The sequence below is a fragment of the Rattus norvegicus genome, chromosome 2 (assembly GCF_036323735.1).
Source record: "Rattus norvegicus strain BN/NHsdMcwi chromosome 2, GRCr8, whole genome shotgun sequence".
Taxonomy (NCBI): domain Eukaryota; kingdom Metazoa; phylum Chordata; class Mammalia; order Rodentia; family Muridae; genus Rattus; species Rattus norvegicus.
This window is the reverse complement of record NC_086020.1, coordinates 141832259-141849518: the sequence shown is the minus strand read 5'-3', so window position 1 is coordinate 141849518 and position 17260 is coordinate 141832259. Positions and strand designations below refer to the sequence as shown.

Sequence of the window (17260 nt, the reverse complement as noted above, 5' to 3'; positions counted from 1 at the left end):
GTATTTCTCCTCTGCAATACAGGCAGGATTCGCAAGGGATGTACTTCATTTCTGTTGCGCGGCGATGTTTTCTGTCATGGCAGTAATTATTGGATTTAAGAAACTACATTTTTCAAAGGCGCAAGTGTTGATGACTTTCCCTCCTTGGCTTTTCCTAATTTATTGCCAGCCATCACAACGAGTCTTCATTTCATTAATAAAAGAACATTATTGTGCGTTTTGCCTTTTAGTCCATCCATTATTCATGCTACCTAGGAGGCTGGGGCATTAATCTCAGGAACCTGCTCCTTGCTAACCCTCACTCTGTAGGGACTAAGTTATAATTTGCTTGCCATTAAAATTAAACTAACAAATCGATCCGGGTATCCCTCCTCATTTCATTGTGTTTATTGTCATGGTTAGTGCGGTTCTATTTTGTTTGGCTGTTGTATCCTTTGGGGGCCTTGTGCTTGTCCCAGCGTAGATTTTCGCTAGAGTAAAAGTCACCATTGAAATGGCAAAAAAGAGGCTTGCACAGGATAGATCCTGTCGGCCTTCCATGTGACTTCCTCAAGGTGACTCTCTGAGACATTACTGCCCGTTTTCCTGTGTGATGGCTGACTGTGTGCTTCTCTGCCAGCTATCAAACACAAGATTCTGCCGCCATCCTAGCCTCCATCAAAAGTTACAGAGGTGGCCTTGCAGGGTGTTGGCCTCTGGCTTCCAGAGGGCTGGATTTGCCGCCTTCTTCTGCTTTGCAGCCCCTGGTTTCCTCATGAAAGAGAAGCTGCCCTGCCCTGCCGTTGTTCCTCAGCGTACTCGTGAGCTAATCAATCAGCACAGGCAAAGTTTATTCTAAGCAAATCCATAAACATATAAAAACACAAACTAAATCTTACAGGTGTGTCAGGGGCTAGGTGGCTTTATTGCAAGTACAATTTTAGCCGAGCTAAAAGGCTTGCCTACTTCTGGGTTGTTAAAAATGAAAACCCCCTAGAATATCTTAGATGTTGCCTGGCTACCCCAACTCTTCCTCTTCAAAAACACATTCAACCTCAAAATTGCTTCTTTCGAGTTCAACTATTCATTATTTTAATTTGGCAAAGATACCATTTTAAATAAATCCCATCCTTATTCTCACGAAATTTGCATTTCTAATAAAAGGTACTCTGAATCTAGAACTAGCCTTCGCCCTTAAACACAGGGATCAGGAGACTTTGCAACAGGCCAAATAGGCAAGCTTGGGTTTCAGGCCATTGCTCTCTGATGCAGCTTTTCAAATCTGCCACAGTAGGACACGAAAGCAGCCACAGACAACGTGTCAATGAGTGGATGTAGCTGGACTCTAATAAAACTTTAAAAAGGAAAGTTAAACAGGAAGAAGGTTAGGCTCTACTCATTGGTTGCAGCCTGCAAATCCTGCAGCATTTTAAACTTCACTGAGACTCGGTTTTACTAAGTTCAAAAGAGGGACGGGGAAGTAAGAACAGATACCAAAGAGTGCTTAGTAGATATTGAATTGTCCGGGACCCCAGGGAAAGGAAGAGACTCTTTCTTTAATTCAGACCCACTGGGGAGAGGACTTAGGCTCTGTGGTTTTCTCTCATTTCTAGATACAAAATGAAGTTACCGAAAGACATATATGTTGTTGAAATCACCTCAAAAGAGGCTTCTGAAAACAAACCAAAATGAAACAAAATCAAAACTAAACAGCCATCTGCGTGGCTTGGTGAGCATGGCCCAGGTGGCTTTCTAGTCCTGCATTTATTTATTTTTTAACTTGATTTTTTTTCTTGAGGCAAGGTTTACTATATAGTTCTGGCTGGTCTGGATTTTGCTACATAGACCAGGCTGGCCCCTACAAGTGCTGGGGTCAAAGGCATATACTCTCACACCCAGCTACTCCTGCTCTTGCCACAGCAATAGCTATCAAGTGCTCTAGAGTTTCTGAACCTAGGCTGGGCCACCATCCGGGTTATTAAGAAACAGCTGCTGGGTCCAATGCACAGTTCTCTGGAAGCTTCACTGTCACCAAAGTTCCATTGTTTTTTAAATTTGTCTACAACTTGCTGGATGCTTTCAACTCCCCCTTCTGTTACAGAAGAAGCCTGGGGTTGGGGTGGGAGCTAGAAGGAATGGTCAATCTCATGCCATCCCAGGGGCATCTGCTTGCCTCCGGCATGCTCACTCACTCAGCACAAGGCCAAGGCAACTGGCCACCAAGCAGGCCTCCTTGGGCAGAGGTCTGCTGTGCTCACAGTATATTGAGAATGCTATCTGGCATCAATAGGGACACCGTTTTCAAACCTGCACCCAGCAAGATACATTTAATAGACCCCGTTCCTTTTAACAGCCAAGCATGACGGCATTTAATAGCCTCCTGAAGCCAGTGCCTGGCTGCTGGGGCTCTGCCTCATTACTCACTGTTTCAGGAGGAGGGGGCTGAAACCAATATGCACATTTTAGTCATGTCATGCCCGGGAACCCACCCATGGCTTTGTCCTATTTTCTCCTCACTTCATCCTATTCAGCATTTTCACAAAGCTGGTATCCTGTTTTGGTTGGTTGGTCTGTTTGTTTTGTTGTTTTTATTTAACCAAGTTCCTTCATTTTGGCCACGGTCCTGGCTGTCTGCATATACTTCGGGTGCAGAAGTCTCTTCTGCGTGTTCTCAACCACGATACCGGCCATGGGGACATCTGCCCTCGAGAGAGGTAGAAATGATGCAACTAAGCCCACTATGGCAGCGGGGAGGGAGGTCTAGAGCAGATGTGAATGCTTTCTTGGGACTTGCAGCAGGGAGAAGCAGTGTTTCAGGCCTCAGGAGGTGTGGAATAGCCCCGTGAGCTTGAGAGCCTGGGCTTTGGGTGGCAAGGCCTCCAGGATAATTGGACCAGCCAGAAAATGCAGCCCTGGCTGTAGGTAGAAAGGCAGAGCTCCTGAGAAAGAGTCAGGGGCATCAACGAGAGAAAGAGGAAAATGGACCCCCATTATGTCTCCATGATCCCTAAAATGTCAATTAAGAGGTTTCTCACTGATTTGGGGCACCCGCAAGGAGCCAGTTTTAGCAGCGGACACCCTCGTGTGAGCTACTTTGTAAGTGCAAGTGGGGCTCTGCAAGTGCTCGCCCCCCTCCCCGGAACAGTGTGAGCAGCCACTGGCGCTTACAGACACAGGACTGGGATTGGGGTCCTTTGCTGGCAATGACTGTTTATATTGAAGAGCGGGCCTGCCGCTGTGGGTAGATGAATGCTCCCACTTCCATGGAGATAAAAGGGCAGCATTTGTGATCAGCAAGGAGAGCGTGTTCATTCTGGGGCTAAATGGCCTTATAAAACTTCCTAATTAAGCAGAGACGGCAATGAGATTTTAGTGTCATGTCTCCAGTTTAGCTTTACATACTGTGTACACTGTTTACTGCGGCAGTAACTATAAACATTGTTGTTACTGCCCCCAGCTGGAAAGCAGGGCAGTTTATGTGTGGAAGAAGAAAGAGATTATCTCCCATCTGCTCCTGCCCGTTACTCGGGGATATGTCGTTTTGTTTGCTGATGGGAACTGTCACTAGGCTTGTAGTTAGTCTTTTTAATACTGGGTCACGTGTATTAATTATTGTGTTTACTTGACACTTTGCTTCTACCCTTAATTCTACGAGTTTCGTAATTCCTCAGAATGTTCCTTTTTCTGAAATTAGATAAATTTACTGGTGCTTTAAAACACACACACACACACACACACACACACACACACAAATAAGTACAGATGTAATTAGACACACTTGAGGCCTGTTTTTCACCATCTATCAATTCTACATGCAGATGTCTGGCTGATCTGCCCCAGGACAGGACACATAGGATAAGAAAGGCTGCATCATGCTAGGGCTCAATTTGCATAAAGTATGAAAGGGAGCAAGACTAATTACCACAGGTAGACTTCTGCTTAGCTCCTACCCCTGGGACAAAGCCATGCTCTGGGAAGGGCCTGGAAGGGTGCTGGGAATGCTGTCTCAGGACTGTGCTCAGCATGTGAATCTGCTGGGGACATTAGCATTTGTGGAGTGTGTACTCTCCTGCATTTGCTTCAGTGTTGGAAAGTCAAAAGCGGGGTCTGTGTGCAGGCAAATCATAATTAACTCCCCCTCCCCGAGAGCTAATTTGCTTAGGTAAATGAAACACTAGATGGGAGATCCTCTCCCTTGGACCAACCCTGAAGGCACAAAGAACCTTTTCTGGGAAATCCTCTTACTGAGCTTAGGTGTTTTCCTATTACAAGCCGACTTAGAAATGATCATGACCTTACTACGTTTTGATTATTTGTCTGGGTGTCCCTGATTTTCTCGGCCCTTTCTTTTGAGACTCTAATTATAAAAAGTAATTAAGAGCAATGATCAAAGGGGAGATGTATATGTATTATATATAAATATATATGTATCTATACAGTCATGAACATATGGTCTTTTTTGGTAAAACTTGGCGGTCTGATCCATGAGACGGTGTTAGGCAGACACTATGATTTGAACACGAATGCCAAAGCTGGGGGGCTTTTCTTGGCGAGTGCTACTTCAAGGAGCTTTTACCTGGAGATCATTTTGGAGACATTTAGGTGAAGAGAAGTTCCCTAGAACTTCTCAGAGTTCATTTCTCAAACCATCGCAAGCCATCTTGCTTGTGGGTAACTCTAGAGAGATACGCACACAATGCCCCTGGCAGCAGATGCCAGCGCCATTGACTGGAATCGGAAACGAGGGGGACAGAATTCATAAGCTGGTTAAACAAGTCACACTTCCCATAGGCCCCCTTGCTCAAGCAGATAAGCCAACTAAAGAATCTGACAATTACGAAATTCAGAAAGTAAACTCATGCAGGAGCTAGTACATAGAGGGAGCCGGGGGTGGGGGTGGGGGAGGGAAGGAAACGGTAAAGCGAAAACAAAACGGAAAGGCGGAGAACTTGGAAACACAAGCTTGCCAACACACACAATGCATTCTGTAGCCCGCTGTCCTGGGAGGCATCTCTACTGCTAAGGTGTAAATGCATTGTCTCATCATCCGAGAAGGTTAAGACTGGGCTGGGTGACTTTAAAATGACAGTATATACTTCTATAGCAGACACACTAAAGTGCCGCTGTAGTTCCGTTTATTACCGGGCAGAAGAGCACTGGAAACATCATCGCTGCGAGCAGCAACCACAACAGGCAAAGGCTTTGGCGGCAGCCCGGAATATACTGTCCTTTTAACCGGAAGGGGGAGTCGGTACTGAGCATGTGCGATGGAAAGAAAGCTGGCAAATGTCAGTGTGAAGAATGGGTGAAAAAAAGGAATGAGAGGGGTGTGGCATCTCAATCAAGATTAAAATGAAACCGATAAAGCAGCATATGGACTGGGTAACAAATCAAAAACATGTTTATCCACTGAAGGAACTGGTAGATGGAGACTGCCAGCACGTTGCCATGGAAACACTGACTGTTGCGCTGCACCATCTCATACCTTATCCAATACATTCCTGGTTGTTGGTAGTAGTCCAAAGACCCTGATCTCTTGATGGTAAACCCGTGGTCCAGCTGAGCAGAGAGAAATGGGGCAACTCAGTGGATCAACATTGTGCTCAAGAATTAAGACTCCAGTCCCAGCTCTTCATTAACTACGTACGTACACATGGCGGTGAGGCCTTGTCTGCAGAGCAGCTAGCTAATAACACAATCTGCACATTGAAAATAAAATAAAAAAATAAAGAAACACAAATCCCTTACGAGTATCCTGGATGCCAATTTGTTAGGGTAGATTTGTCTGTCAAACAGCTTTTTGAATATGCTTTTAACCATGCCCTCAGTGTCAAGAGATATATAAACACCCCTTCTTCTGTTTACAGTAGTAAATGTAGTTAAACTGAAGCCACTGTGAGTCACCATGAATACACAGGTGGGACACCCTCCCCAATAATATCCAGTAGGCTTAAACTAGGCTTTATAATTATGAAATAAAAGCGGAAAGGAATGAGGTTTGAAAGGGGCAAAATCATAAGCATTTAGATTTAAGAGAATATACATATATTCATTTATATTCATATATATATATTCATATTCCTGAACTAAAGAGATGAGATAGTATAGTTTATTTGGGAAAATAAAATTAAATGGGAAGAAGAAAGCTTTCTGTATACGTTAAAAGCTTGTATGTACAGTTAAGTGCTTAGCACTAACAAAAGACACAGCAAATACAACATGTGGTAAGTTCCCACTACTGTCCATTCTGGAATAAGATGTTAGCTTTTGGCTACCTGAGAATAAAAGCCTCAATCCTCATGTCCCACTGCTGGCCTGAGCCCTCTGCCCACCCAGGATGCACCTTGCTTTGGAAGAGAGATTCTGGAGTTCTTTCAAGTGTCTCAAGGATTTGACACTCCTGACAGATTCTACTTCTAATGCACAAAAGGCATTTCAAAAGCATGCCGGGGCACTAGGCATTTAAACGAGAAACCACTCTGAGATTTGGTGCTCTGATTGGAAACTAGGCTATACTAGTGTTCGGAGAAAGCAACATGAGGCTTTAATCTTCAAAAATGTATTATTTCTTTTCTTTCCTTTTTAGCAAGAAAAAGAAAATCGGAGCATGCTTGCTCTCTGGAAGGTGGTTGTTTGGCCACAAAGAGGCTGCCAGGTTACTAGTTCTCTAGTGCCATCTAGAGGTGGACTGCCATAGAGCAGGGCGTGGGGGGCTATTGAAGCAAAGCTTTCCAGTACCACAATTATTAGCTGATTAGTATGGATTTGTTCAATTAGACTGAAATGCTCCATTTGCATGAGCAAAATACAAAAGGACAATGTTAAAGCATTAGGAAAATTATCAACTAAAACAATAAACAGCATTAAATGGGGGAAAAATTGGAAGTGGCATCTCAGTCGTGGGTTTTTCATCAAGCTGTGCAAATCTAATCATGCCTCCCTCCCCCTCTCAGCTCTCAGAGAGTCCACCGTTAAAATGTCATCTCTAATTCCTCTTCATGTCTATAAACTGCATTTTAATAACCTTTTGTTTCCTTTTCTCCGTTCTGATCTCCTCTCTCTCTCTCTCTCTCTCTCTCTCTCTCTCTCTCTCTCTCTCGTTGCCCAACTGCTATGAAAGCCGGCAGGACAATGGAATCCTTATCAGAGGCAGAATATCTCAGTTTCCTGGACAGCCTTGGATGCTCCCCTGACCACACTGCCTGACCAACAATGCTCCATCGTCCTGCCTTCATTCAGAATGGCCCCATGACCCCCAAGAGCCCCAGTTGATAATTATTCTCCCAGCCAACTCAGGACTCTCGTGGAGCCTTCGTGTGAAGTCATCCTTTGAGAAAGAGGGCAGAAAAGGGGGCAACCTGAACAAGAGCATTGTGTTTCAGATCATGCGTTCTCGTGTGTTTCAGAAATGGCACCTGTGAACAGAGGGGACTGGCTGAGCCCATATTGCCCCTTTGTTGTTCTGTCTCTCAAGAAAGAGAGCATGCCATAAACTCCTTTATAACCAGTGTTGCTCTGTGCCAGGTAGATTTCTGACTATAGAAAGACAAATCCCATGCAGAGATTAATGGCATGACTATTTGTTTCCAGAAAAAGAAAAGGAAAAAAAACTAAGAACTGATACTTCAATCTAATTTTTAAAAATTCCAGGAGTGCACATAATTAAAAAGAAAAAGACTATAGATAAAGACAATTTAAAGACAATTTCACAGCCACCCAGGAACATATATTTGCTCAGGGGGGGGGATCTGCTTGAAGGAAACTTATTTTTTTACTTTATCAAAATAAATAATCAACATGTTATATGTGTTGAAGACATTCTTATCATGGGGGAATAAAACCAGAATTATTAAATTGTCAAGTGCCCTTTATAGACTATACCAGTCATAATAGGTGTTTATTTCACCTTCCCCTAAAGTGTTGCCTCACAAGATCACTGCTTTGTAGCCATACTCTAGAGTTTGGAATGGAACAGTATTTAATGCTAGGGTTTTTTTCTTGTGATGAAAATGCTGCTAATGCTTAGTCTTTGTACTTGGGATCAGAAACAAGCTTGTGGAATTTGCCTGTGTTACTCTGAAAGCTAAAAGCAAGGCAGTCCGTACGACCAGCTTCTAATTCTCTGCTCCGCCCCATGCCCTGAAGCTTCCCGGAATCCTCGGAGAAAGCAGAGATGCTGGCGTGGGAAAAGCATCCTGGAAAAGGCACACACATGTGGTCCCTTTCTTTTGACACTCAAGTTTTCATACTTGAGATTTGAATGACAGAGGCTAGCATAAAGACTATGCCAAAGGGCTGTGTAAAGCCTAAAGCACTGTAAAGACTCACCCAACTCATGTGTAATTCAGAGTTACGGGTGTGGGTGTTGGGGAGTGGGCTGTAAATCACTGTGGTTTGATGACCATGGAGAACAAGTCAGTGATAAACTGAGACCTCTGTACTCAAAATAGCATTCATGCTGGGCACAGTGGCCCACAGTCAAGAGACTGAGACAGGAAGGTGGCTTCAAGTTTGAACGAAGCCAGTGGGGGCCGCATAGTGAATTCTAGGTCAGCATAGTGTACAGGACTAGCAGCATAACAAACAAAAACAAAGGAAAACTTACATTCAAAATGGTATAGTCCTGATACTTAGAAAAGATATCAGTGGCCATTTGATGATGTTTATAATAAATCCACAAATACTTGGTTTCAGAATTTATCAGTGTCTAATTAAAATAAGATTTGCCCTCAAAGATGTATCATTTGCTAACTGGAAAATCATATAGAAGTTTCTGTCCACAGTCATTACAGGACTCCCAGAACACTTTAAACAAACCATTACTCAACACCTAAGGCTAATTTAACCAAACACCAATTAAAATGAAATTATGGGGAAAAAAATGGCCCAGGTGGGAAAGACACTCTCTATAACAGCCATGAGCTCCAAGAGGGAGCAGGGAAACATTCCTTTTTGTGGACAATGGTATTGCCCACCCATTCCAAAATGGTGGCCCAGTGGAGCCAAATCTATGAAAATAGAACTTTGGTTAGGTCTGTTTCCCCAAGAGACAGAGGCTTGCAAACATTCCTGCCGGACGTTAGCTGATGACAAAGAATGTGGACATTCTGGAAAATATGGAGGACAGTTGATATTTTTTTTCCTCCACTGAGTTTTGGAAAGAGATAAAGAGAGGCAAAAAGAACAACGTGAAGCTGAGGAACATCCCAAAGAGTTTACATTCTATGGATAACCGTCAGTCTACTCACTTGTCATCACCCACAATGTACTGAAAAACGGTCCCGGGGGGACTGTGAGATTCGAACGGCAAGAGCCTCTTGCAAAATGAGGAGGTCTCTATCAGACAGTTACTGATGGAGACCTGCCTCCTAACTGTCAAAGTGGCCCCTTACATGAGTCTTAGCTTTGGCACTCTAGCAAGATAAAAACCAGGAAGAAAAGCAGAGCCCCGAAACACCCATACAAAGATTGACCACTGCGCACTGCGCACTGCGCACTGCGCATGAGCTGAGCAGCAGGGCTGTCCGCAGCGCAGCGCGAATACTCTCCTATGATCCTCAGTCGTCCTGTCTCAAGGTCTTTGTTGAGAAAAGGGAAACAGCCCGAGTGGGTCTCACACTGAGTGTGTTGCTAAAGCATACATACTCTGGCCAAAGAGGAAATTGTTAAAAACTCAAGTTACTTGAGACGTTGGTCTATGTGCACTCTAGAATTTGACACCAGGAAGTTTGAGGTTTAAGTATTTCTCTGTTAGAGAAGCTATCAAGTTACACCTAGTGTATGTCTGCGTGTGTAGAACAGGGGAAAATAAAGCCAGGGCATCCTCATCAAATAAAATGGTAATTACAAAAGTTGTCAACTTAACAAATTTCTAAGGAGCAAAATCATGTGACTTCACTGGGCATTCCTGCAATTTGCTCTCTCTCTGAAAATCAGTGTTTGCTTTCTGCTCTGGTTTGACTTTCATCTGGATTTGGTGTACATGGATGACTACATTGCTCCAGACTCTCTCTGCTGTGTCACCTCCCTCTCAGCTTCCCTTTCCTTCCAGGTTCTAGCAAAAGGACACTGGATGCTTTACCTGAGTGTCAACAAGTTACACTGCCATAGAGTCCAGTTTGGGGAGAGAGGTTTTTTTTCCCCTTCTTTTTCTTAAAAGAATAAATCATGAAGTTAATGTATGCTGCCAGATAGCCTGGAGGTGATGGATAATGAGGCACCCAGGGAAACAATCTGCACACACTCTCTCTCTCCCACTGCTGTCTAAAGAAATGACCCACTACGCTGCCTCCAGAAGGAATCTCCAGGGAACGCCTGTCTCTTGGGAGGCTGCTTTTAAAAGTTCGAGGTGGATATTTCAGATGCTTACTGCTATTACAGAAACTCCAGCTGCCGTGCTGCTCGGCTTGGGGCCCGTGTTGAAATGCTTCTTGATCTTGCCAGCTACTGACAGCTGATGTTCATTTTCTGGGAGGCCATCATCCTGGAGGATAAAAAGAGTGAGAAACAAAGAAAAAAAGGGGAAAGTTAGATACTCGGAAGTGAGGTCAGAAATCTCTGAATCAGGTCAGGATCTTAGAATTGGAAGAGGTCGGAGACCAATCAACCAAGATTTTCCCCATGAAGCTGTCATTAAAGGCCCTCATCCCCTTCCTATCTTCCTTTTCTGTCTGCATTTTAATTGCTGGCCCTGTACCATCAGACCCTTGGAGGTTTGTCTCTCAACCCAAAATCTTCTGACTTTGGTTTCTAATAAAATCTATTTTCAATCTTGGCTCCCTGGACATATGTTCAAGGAAAAGGTGATATGGCCACCCCCCCCCACACACACACACACTCAGCGTGTCTTCCCCTCACTGCTAGCCCATGATTTAGATCCAAAGCTGAGGAGACCAGCAGACCGGGACTCATGCATGGCCATAAATAAACTTTTTTTTTCTATAGATGCTTAATTGGCCGTTCTAAAATCCCAGGCAGTCTTCTGGGCAAAAAGTCTAAGTTTTAAATCCTCTTCACTGCCTTCAAATCATCTGCCATTACGACACACTCCATGTCAAAGCTCTTTTTAGCTAAAACTTCTGCTCTCTGCAGAACAAAGCAATCCTCTGGACTACCAGGGATGTGAGTGTGCCTCGCCACTTCCTCGTTCACGGCCAACGAAAGTCTGCGAGATCCTTGAAAGCAGAGGTTGTGCTTTACTCCACGTTGGATCCTCAGGTCTTAGCCTCGTGCCTGGGCACAGGCCACAGGTTAAATAAATAGTTACGGTATCAATAGATGAATGGGTGGACAACAGGGTGTGTCTCGTTATCCGGTAGAACCCAAACCTGGGAGAGACGTCTGTCTTCTTCCCCTGATTTTTTTCTTCCCCCTCCTTCACTTTACACATCACTTCTTGTCTCTGTTCAGAAAAAGAAACCTGCTGTTCCCCAAGCACAACACGCATGCTTTCTCTCCACACGGGCTCCGCTTCTCCTTTTGACATCGACCATTCATTTATCCAGTGGACATTCATTACAAGTCTAGATAGGACCAGGGTCTTACTGGTTAGTGTAGGAAATGTTAGGAAGTAGAAATATGCATGTGTGGGTCCAGTTCTTGAGATTCTGGTCCTTCCTTTCCTTGAAGACCTAAGTCTAAATGACCTCTTCTAAGACATTTTCCCGTTTAAGTGTAACCCATTCTAATCACTTTTTGTTAGGTCTCCAGTGTCTTTTACCTTTCATCTTTTATCATAGTCGCATTTTCTGGCATCGAGCTACATTATTAGTCTACCATATTAGACCTATCATGGCCTATCTACTGTCTGTGTATCCTCCCACTCATTATGACTGTGTTGTACCACCTTCCCCAAGTTTTCTGCAACCATAAATGCAAGCACTGGGTTCTTTGTCCTATGCACAGTAAGCATTCATATAACAATGAACATTAATGGCTGGAAGAAGGAATTAACTAATATGTTGGTTTTTAGTTGGAACCAAATCTGGAGGAAGAGTTTCCAACAGTACAGAGGGAAGGGTGATCCCATTTTATGGAACAAGCCAGAAATAAATGCTGAAATGGAAGAATTCTTGGGGAAGTGACAGAAAGAGGGATGGGTGAAATACCTACTCTGCTGAGAGCTATGTTGGGGATGCCAAGCAGTGGGAGAAAGGGATGACCTCTGCCTGTTTGAAGCCTGCGTGCTAAGGGAAGAGAAAAATACATGCTGTGACCAAATATGAAGCAAGCCAACAAGATAAGGAGGTGTGGTCACAAGGCAACTGACTCCAAGGCTCGATGGAAAATCCCAATGTGGTTGAAAGGAATGAGAACATATTGTCCCACTGTGAACAGGCTTAGAAAATTGCTCATGGGGAACGGATTTGACCTGGCCTTTAAGACAGTAACAAGGTTGACAGGGAGGAGAGGTGCTGATGTTTTGGTGCACAGTGTGTCCAAGTGGTAAGCCATTGCCTGCCAAGCAATGAGTCACTCGGGTTATCTCTAGATAAGAATTTGTTCAGAAGGATAACAAAAGGGAAAACAGGAGAACATTGTTCAAAATAAGTAAAAGCATAGTTTCAAAATAAAAAAGAGCTGTGCTTCTCCTTCGTTAAGGGTTTACTTTGTGTGTGTGTGTGTGTGTGTGTGTGTGTGTGTGTGTTTTGTCTGTGTATGTGTATGTTTGTGTGTGTATGTGTATCACATGTGTGCAGAGTCTGTGAAGGCCAGAAGAGGGCATCAGAGTTCCCTGGAACTAGAGTTACAGATGGTTGTCAGGGGCCACATGGATGATGGGAATTGAACCCAGGTCCTCTGCAAGAGGAGAAAGTACTCTGAACCACTGAGCCTAATCTCTAGCCCCCCAGACATCATGCGTGATGCATGGGTTGTAGTCTTAGACTGATGTAGTGTAGACATATGAGCGTTGAGTTGCCTCCTACTCAGACATCTTGTAGCTCACTATCTAGATTTGACTCTATGATGTGGTTGGATGATGATAACAAATACATGGCCAGGATTCTTAAACAAAGTTTAATTTAAACAGATTCAGTGGTGTAGATAAATGCCACTTCCAAAGTAGTATTATAAAAATGGCGCTGAAATTTAAGGCAGCGGACCATCTTGGAATCTGTTAGGATTTTTGAGAAATTATTACACATCTCCCAGGCCTCTGAATGCAGTGGAAAGTCTTACCAATAATAAGCATCATCTGGCCTCAGGGGGGCTTCTTTTTGAATTAAAGGGGCTGCTCTCATACACAATGCATTGTGAGGTACTGCTACATTTCATTGTAATAGTGTAGACGTATGCTACCCATGTCCTGCTACAGTTCCAGGCCACCTCAGGCAAAGCATTTAATGATGACCTTTTCCACTATGAAATAGGTTGAGGAAGCAAATTGAGGTCAAAGAAACTTGCAGTCTTAGTTGTCGTCTTAGTACACGCTAGAGGAGAAAGGGGAGGTGGCAGACAGCAGGAAGGAGGAATCAAAGAGGGACTTCCAAATAAGGACAGTGTTCTTCTGTCAGGTGAGCTGAGACAAGGGCAGAATGCACAAGGTTGAGATGGAGGGGAAGGTTGGTTGAGGACAGGGACGGAAGGGTTAATTATCGGTGGCTCTATGCTAACAATGCAGACTTGATTCCCTCTATGCTCAGACTGGTGCCCACTATAGGCCTTATCAGTCCCATCTGAAGATGGACACGCTGAGGCTCAGAGTGCCCACATCATTTGCTCAAGGTTCAGGCAAAACTGAACTATGTCTAGACTGTTCTTTCTACCAAACCACACTATATCAGTAGAGGACAATCATTCTCGTGGGGTCCTTTAGGCCCCAAGTTAATTTAGTGCAAATATTCAATTGGTTGCCCTTTCCATAATGAAAGTCACATAGCAGTGAGGTAACCATTCACTTAGGGGCAGAAGAAACCAGAGGACACTTGGGCAGGCCTAAATCAAGCCTGAGGAGGATTTGGAGGGGTGGCAGGCATATCAGGGCAATGCTCCTTCGGGGCATCTTAGAAACCCCGTTAAATGGAGACTGGGCATCCGTTCATCTATGGCATGGGATATTCACCTTGTAGGGCCAGGGCTCCAGGGTCACAGGGCACACTGAATAGTGTCAGAAGGCCTGGCTGACCCTGCATGAAATGGAAACTGGGCTTTGCAGACAGTGGGGATCTCGTTGGCGTGGGCGGTGCTTAGTAGCTTAAGTGTAAGAGAGAAAGACCAAAGCGGTTCAATGGTTCAATAGATGCTACCATCATCTGACTCTAGACGGATCCAGCCCTTGCCCTGGGCCACCAGCAGCTCCCTTCACCAGGCTCCCCAAGGCAGGTGCCTGAGGAGAGGGTTTGCTTCCCGCCATTGTACAAGGCACTGCTTTCTCATTCCCCAGCCTGACTCTGGCTCTCATCTCCTAGTGACTCTTTTTCTGATGCTGGAGATTCAGGCTTCCAGCCTTAAATTTCAGTGAAGGTTTGAGCCACGCTGGGACTATCGTATCAGTTCACATGGAGGCAGTGAAAGGCACCAGATTCTTACAGGTTGTCAGAGATAACCTGGGCTTCATAAATCTTAGCAATTTCCTCAATGAAATAAGGTTTCTCAGCTACAGGAGGCAACACACACACCACACACACACACACACACCCCACATACATACACACATACCACATTCACATACTTACACACAGTCATATAGCACACACTCACTCCCACACACTCACATATTCATATATCATATACTCATGCACACAGACAGAGTCACACACATAGTCACACAGCACACATTCATACCTCACACATTCAGACACCACACACACTCCCACACCACACTCCCACACACAGACTCCCACAGATTCCCTCTCCCTCTCTCCCTCTCTCCTCTCTCTCTCTCTCTCTCTCTCTGTCACACACACACACACACACACACACACACACACACACACACACACACTGCAGACAACAGGTTTGCCTCATTTCTTGATACAATTTTCTGCAGGTCTTGGGTATGAGAGGAACAGGACATGAAGAAGCAGATCTCCAGGGCTCCGATGTGTACCTGAGCCGTGTAGATTGACGATGGGCATTAGCTAACTTACTGCTTTGCATCAGTGCAATAAATAGAACTCACTAAAACCATGCATTTTTATATATACGTCTTTATCACTATTACTTAGAATAGATTATGTGCCAAAAAATGTGCTATGAATTTTCTGGATGTGACAAACCTGGCAGTATTTTACAAATAGCTGTAGTATTATTACCATACGCTCTGGTTTGGGAATCATTTCTGAAGTTTGACTCAGGCTGGTTGTGGTTTAAGGCTAGTGGATTTTGATTTAGAAACTCCCGTCCACCACTTGGCAGAACATTGCAACTGACAAGAACAGAATTAGTTTGCAAAATGGAAAATGAACTCTCCCAGCTGTCTGCAGGAGAGCTAACCTCCTGGTCTGCATTCTCTCAGGCAGAGGAAGAGCTGTGGGGAGGGGAGGGGGAGGGGGCTCGGATGTGAAGTCACTCTTTCCTTGGGGAAGCATGTCAGGGTCATGCTTTAGAAAGCTGCCTTCCCCATGGCTTTTGGGTTTGAATCAGGGATCTGGTTTCCAGTCCATTTATTGCCAGACTCCATTATTAAAAATATCTGTAGATTTATGAGAAGCAGTGAAGCCTTGCATAGTTTACTAGGAGGACATTCTGATTTAACGTAAAACAATCCCAGGTTCATTAGCATGCTTTTGAATAACCCCTGCATTTACCTCCCAGAGCACTGCCCACTGTTCTTGTTAACATCCCCAGCCCCACATGACCCCAGGACTCCCAGCATTCAGCATCCTCGGAGTCTGAGATTCTCGCTGCACTTGGCGGCAAAGGGGAGGAAACCGGCCAAGTGGAAGTGACTTTTCGTGTCATCATTTGTGATTCGTGAATATAGATAAGTAATTTCCATTTAATTACAATGTCACTGGAACTTGTTTCTCATCGCCAGTTCTACCCACACAATAGGGGGAGCGCATCTGTATTCTCACGTGCCTATGGCTGAATTCTCTTAGTCTTCACAGACTATCCTGAGATACCATCTAGACTTCTCTCTTCTTTCTCTTGGTCTTTTCCCTCTGAGTACCTTGTCTCAGCACTGTCTTTCCAAAGGGATAATTAGGGAAGATAAAGGAAGCAATACTAAATTCAATGGCTAAGGAAGAAATAAGAAGTCTCCACTTGGTACTAGTGCTAGCTTTTCTCATGTAAACCAGTCCTTTCATTAGAATCGAGTCTAGAAGCTGGTCTGGAGTCATCACCAGGGAACTTTGAGAAGCCTCCACAGTGACCGTGACACGAGCAATGGGCATCTGAGGGCACAGCCTCTCATCAGACCCTGAGTGAGGCTCCACGGGGCTTCATGCTTTGACATCTCTCTGCCTTTGTTTCTTCATCACTAAACTAAAAAAAAAAAAACGAAGAAAACTGTAAATTAAGAAAACGACAGGGTTGGGGATTTAGCTCAGTGGTAGAGAGCTTGCCTAGCAAGCGCAAGGCCCTGCGTTCGGTCCCCAGCTCCGAAAAAAAAAGAAAAAAGAAAAAGAAAATGACAGCACCTGAGAGTGTTTGGAAATGACACAGGCTAAGGTGGCTTAGCAAATTAGACAACCACAGCAAGACAAAGAAAGCCATGCAAAATGTAAAGTACAACTCATTAGATCCTAATTACAAGCAAGAGATTTTTTGATTCGGAATTATCTGGTCATCTGAACTTTCCCCCCAAGATGCATTACTTGTCAATAAAGCCTCATTTCAGGGAAAGTGACCGCTCCTTCTTCCTAAAACGATCAAGACATGGTATTAGCTATTCCTGTTGTCACATAGCAAGCCTATCTACAACAGAGGGCCCAGGGAGGTAAATGAACTTGGCTGTGACAGCTCCTGTGGGTGTTGTGCAACTGTATTCAAGCCAGTGTCCACAGGGCTGCTAACGCACACATCACTGAGAAGGAGCTTGTGGCATAAAAACAGAATCCTTCAGGGGCTACCACATTCCAACACATACCGTAACTTGCATTTTGTCATTGCGTGACAACAGATGACACAGTTACTGGCTTTACCTAAGTACCTAAGGGCTGGTCTTCAGATTGTTGGCTCCTAACCTTTATGCATGGGCTTCTCTTCCTATCCTCCAAAAGGGTAGACAGATTGATTTTATTCTCCCCCAATCTGTTTTCTCTGGCAGGAAAGAGGTTTGGGGGAGAGAAACAAATTTGCCTGAAGTCACCAGGATGGATGCGCCTCCCTCCAT

General features: G+C 44.4%; 1 protein-coding gene across 13 annotated transcripts in view; it reads right to left on the bottom strand.

The window, feature by feature from the left end:
• Nucleotides 1–17260, bottom strand: part of Dclk1 (doublecortin-like kinase 1) — a 293874-nt gene that overhangs the window by 11570 nt on the left and 265044 nt on the right. For 7 of the 13 annotated variants that reach the window (XM_039103254.2, XM_039103247.2, XM_039103250.2 and 4 more), the window contains one exon: nt 10349–10462. In XM_039103254.2, coding sequence (XP_038959182.1) covers nt 10349–10462 — 114 coding nt within the window. Of the gene's footprint in view, nt 1–5464; nt 5539–10348; nt 10463–17260 lie in introns of all 13 variants that reach the window. The other 6 variants (XM_039103249.2, XM_017591139.3, XM_039103253.2 and 3 more) reach the window with 1 other exon arrangement.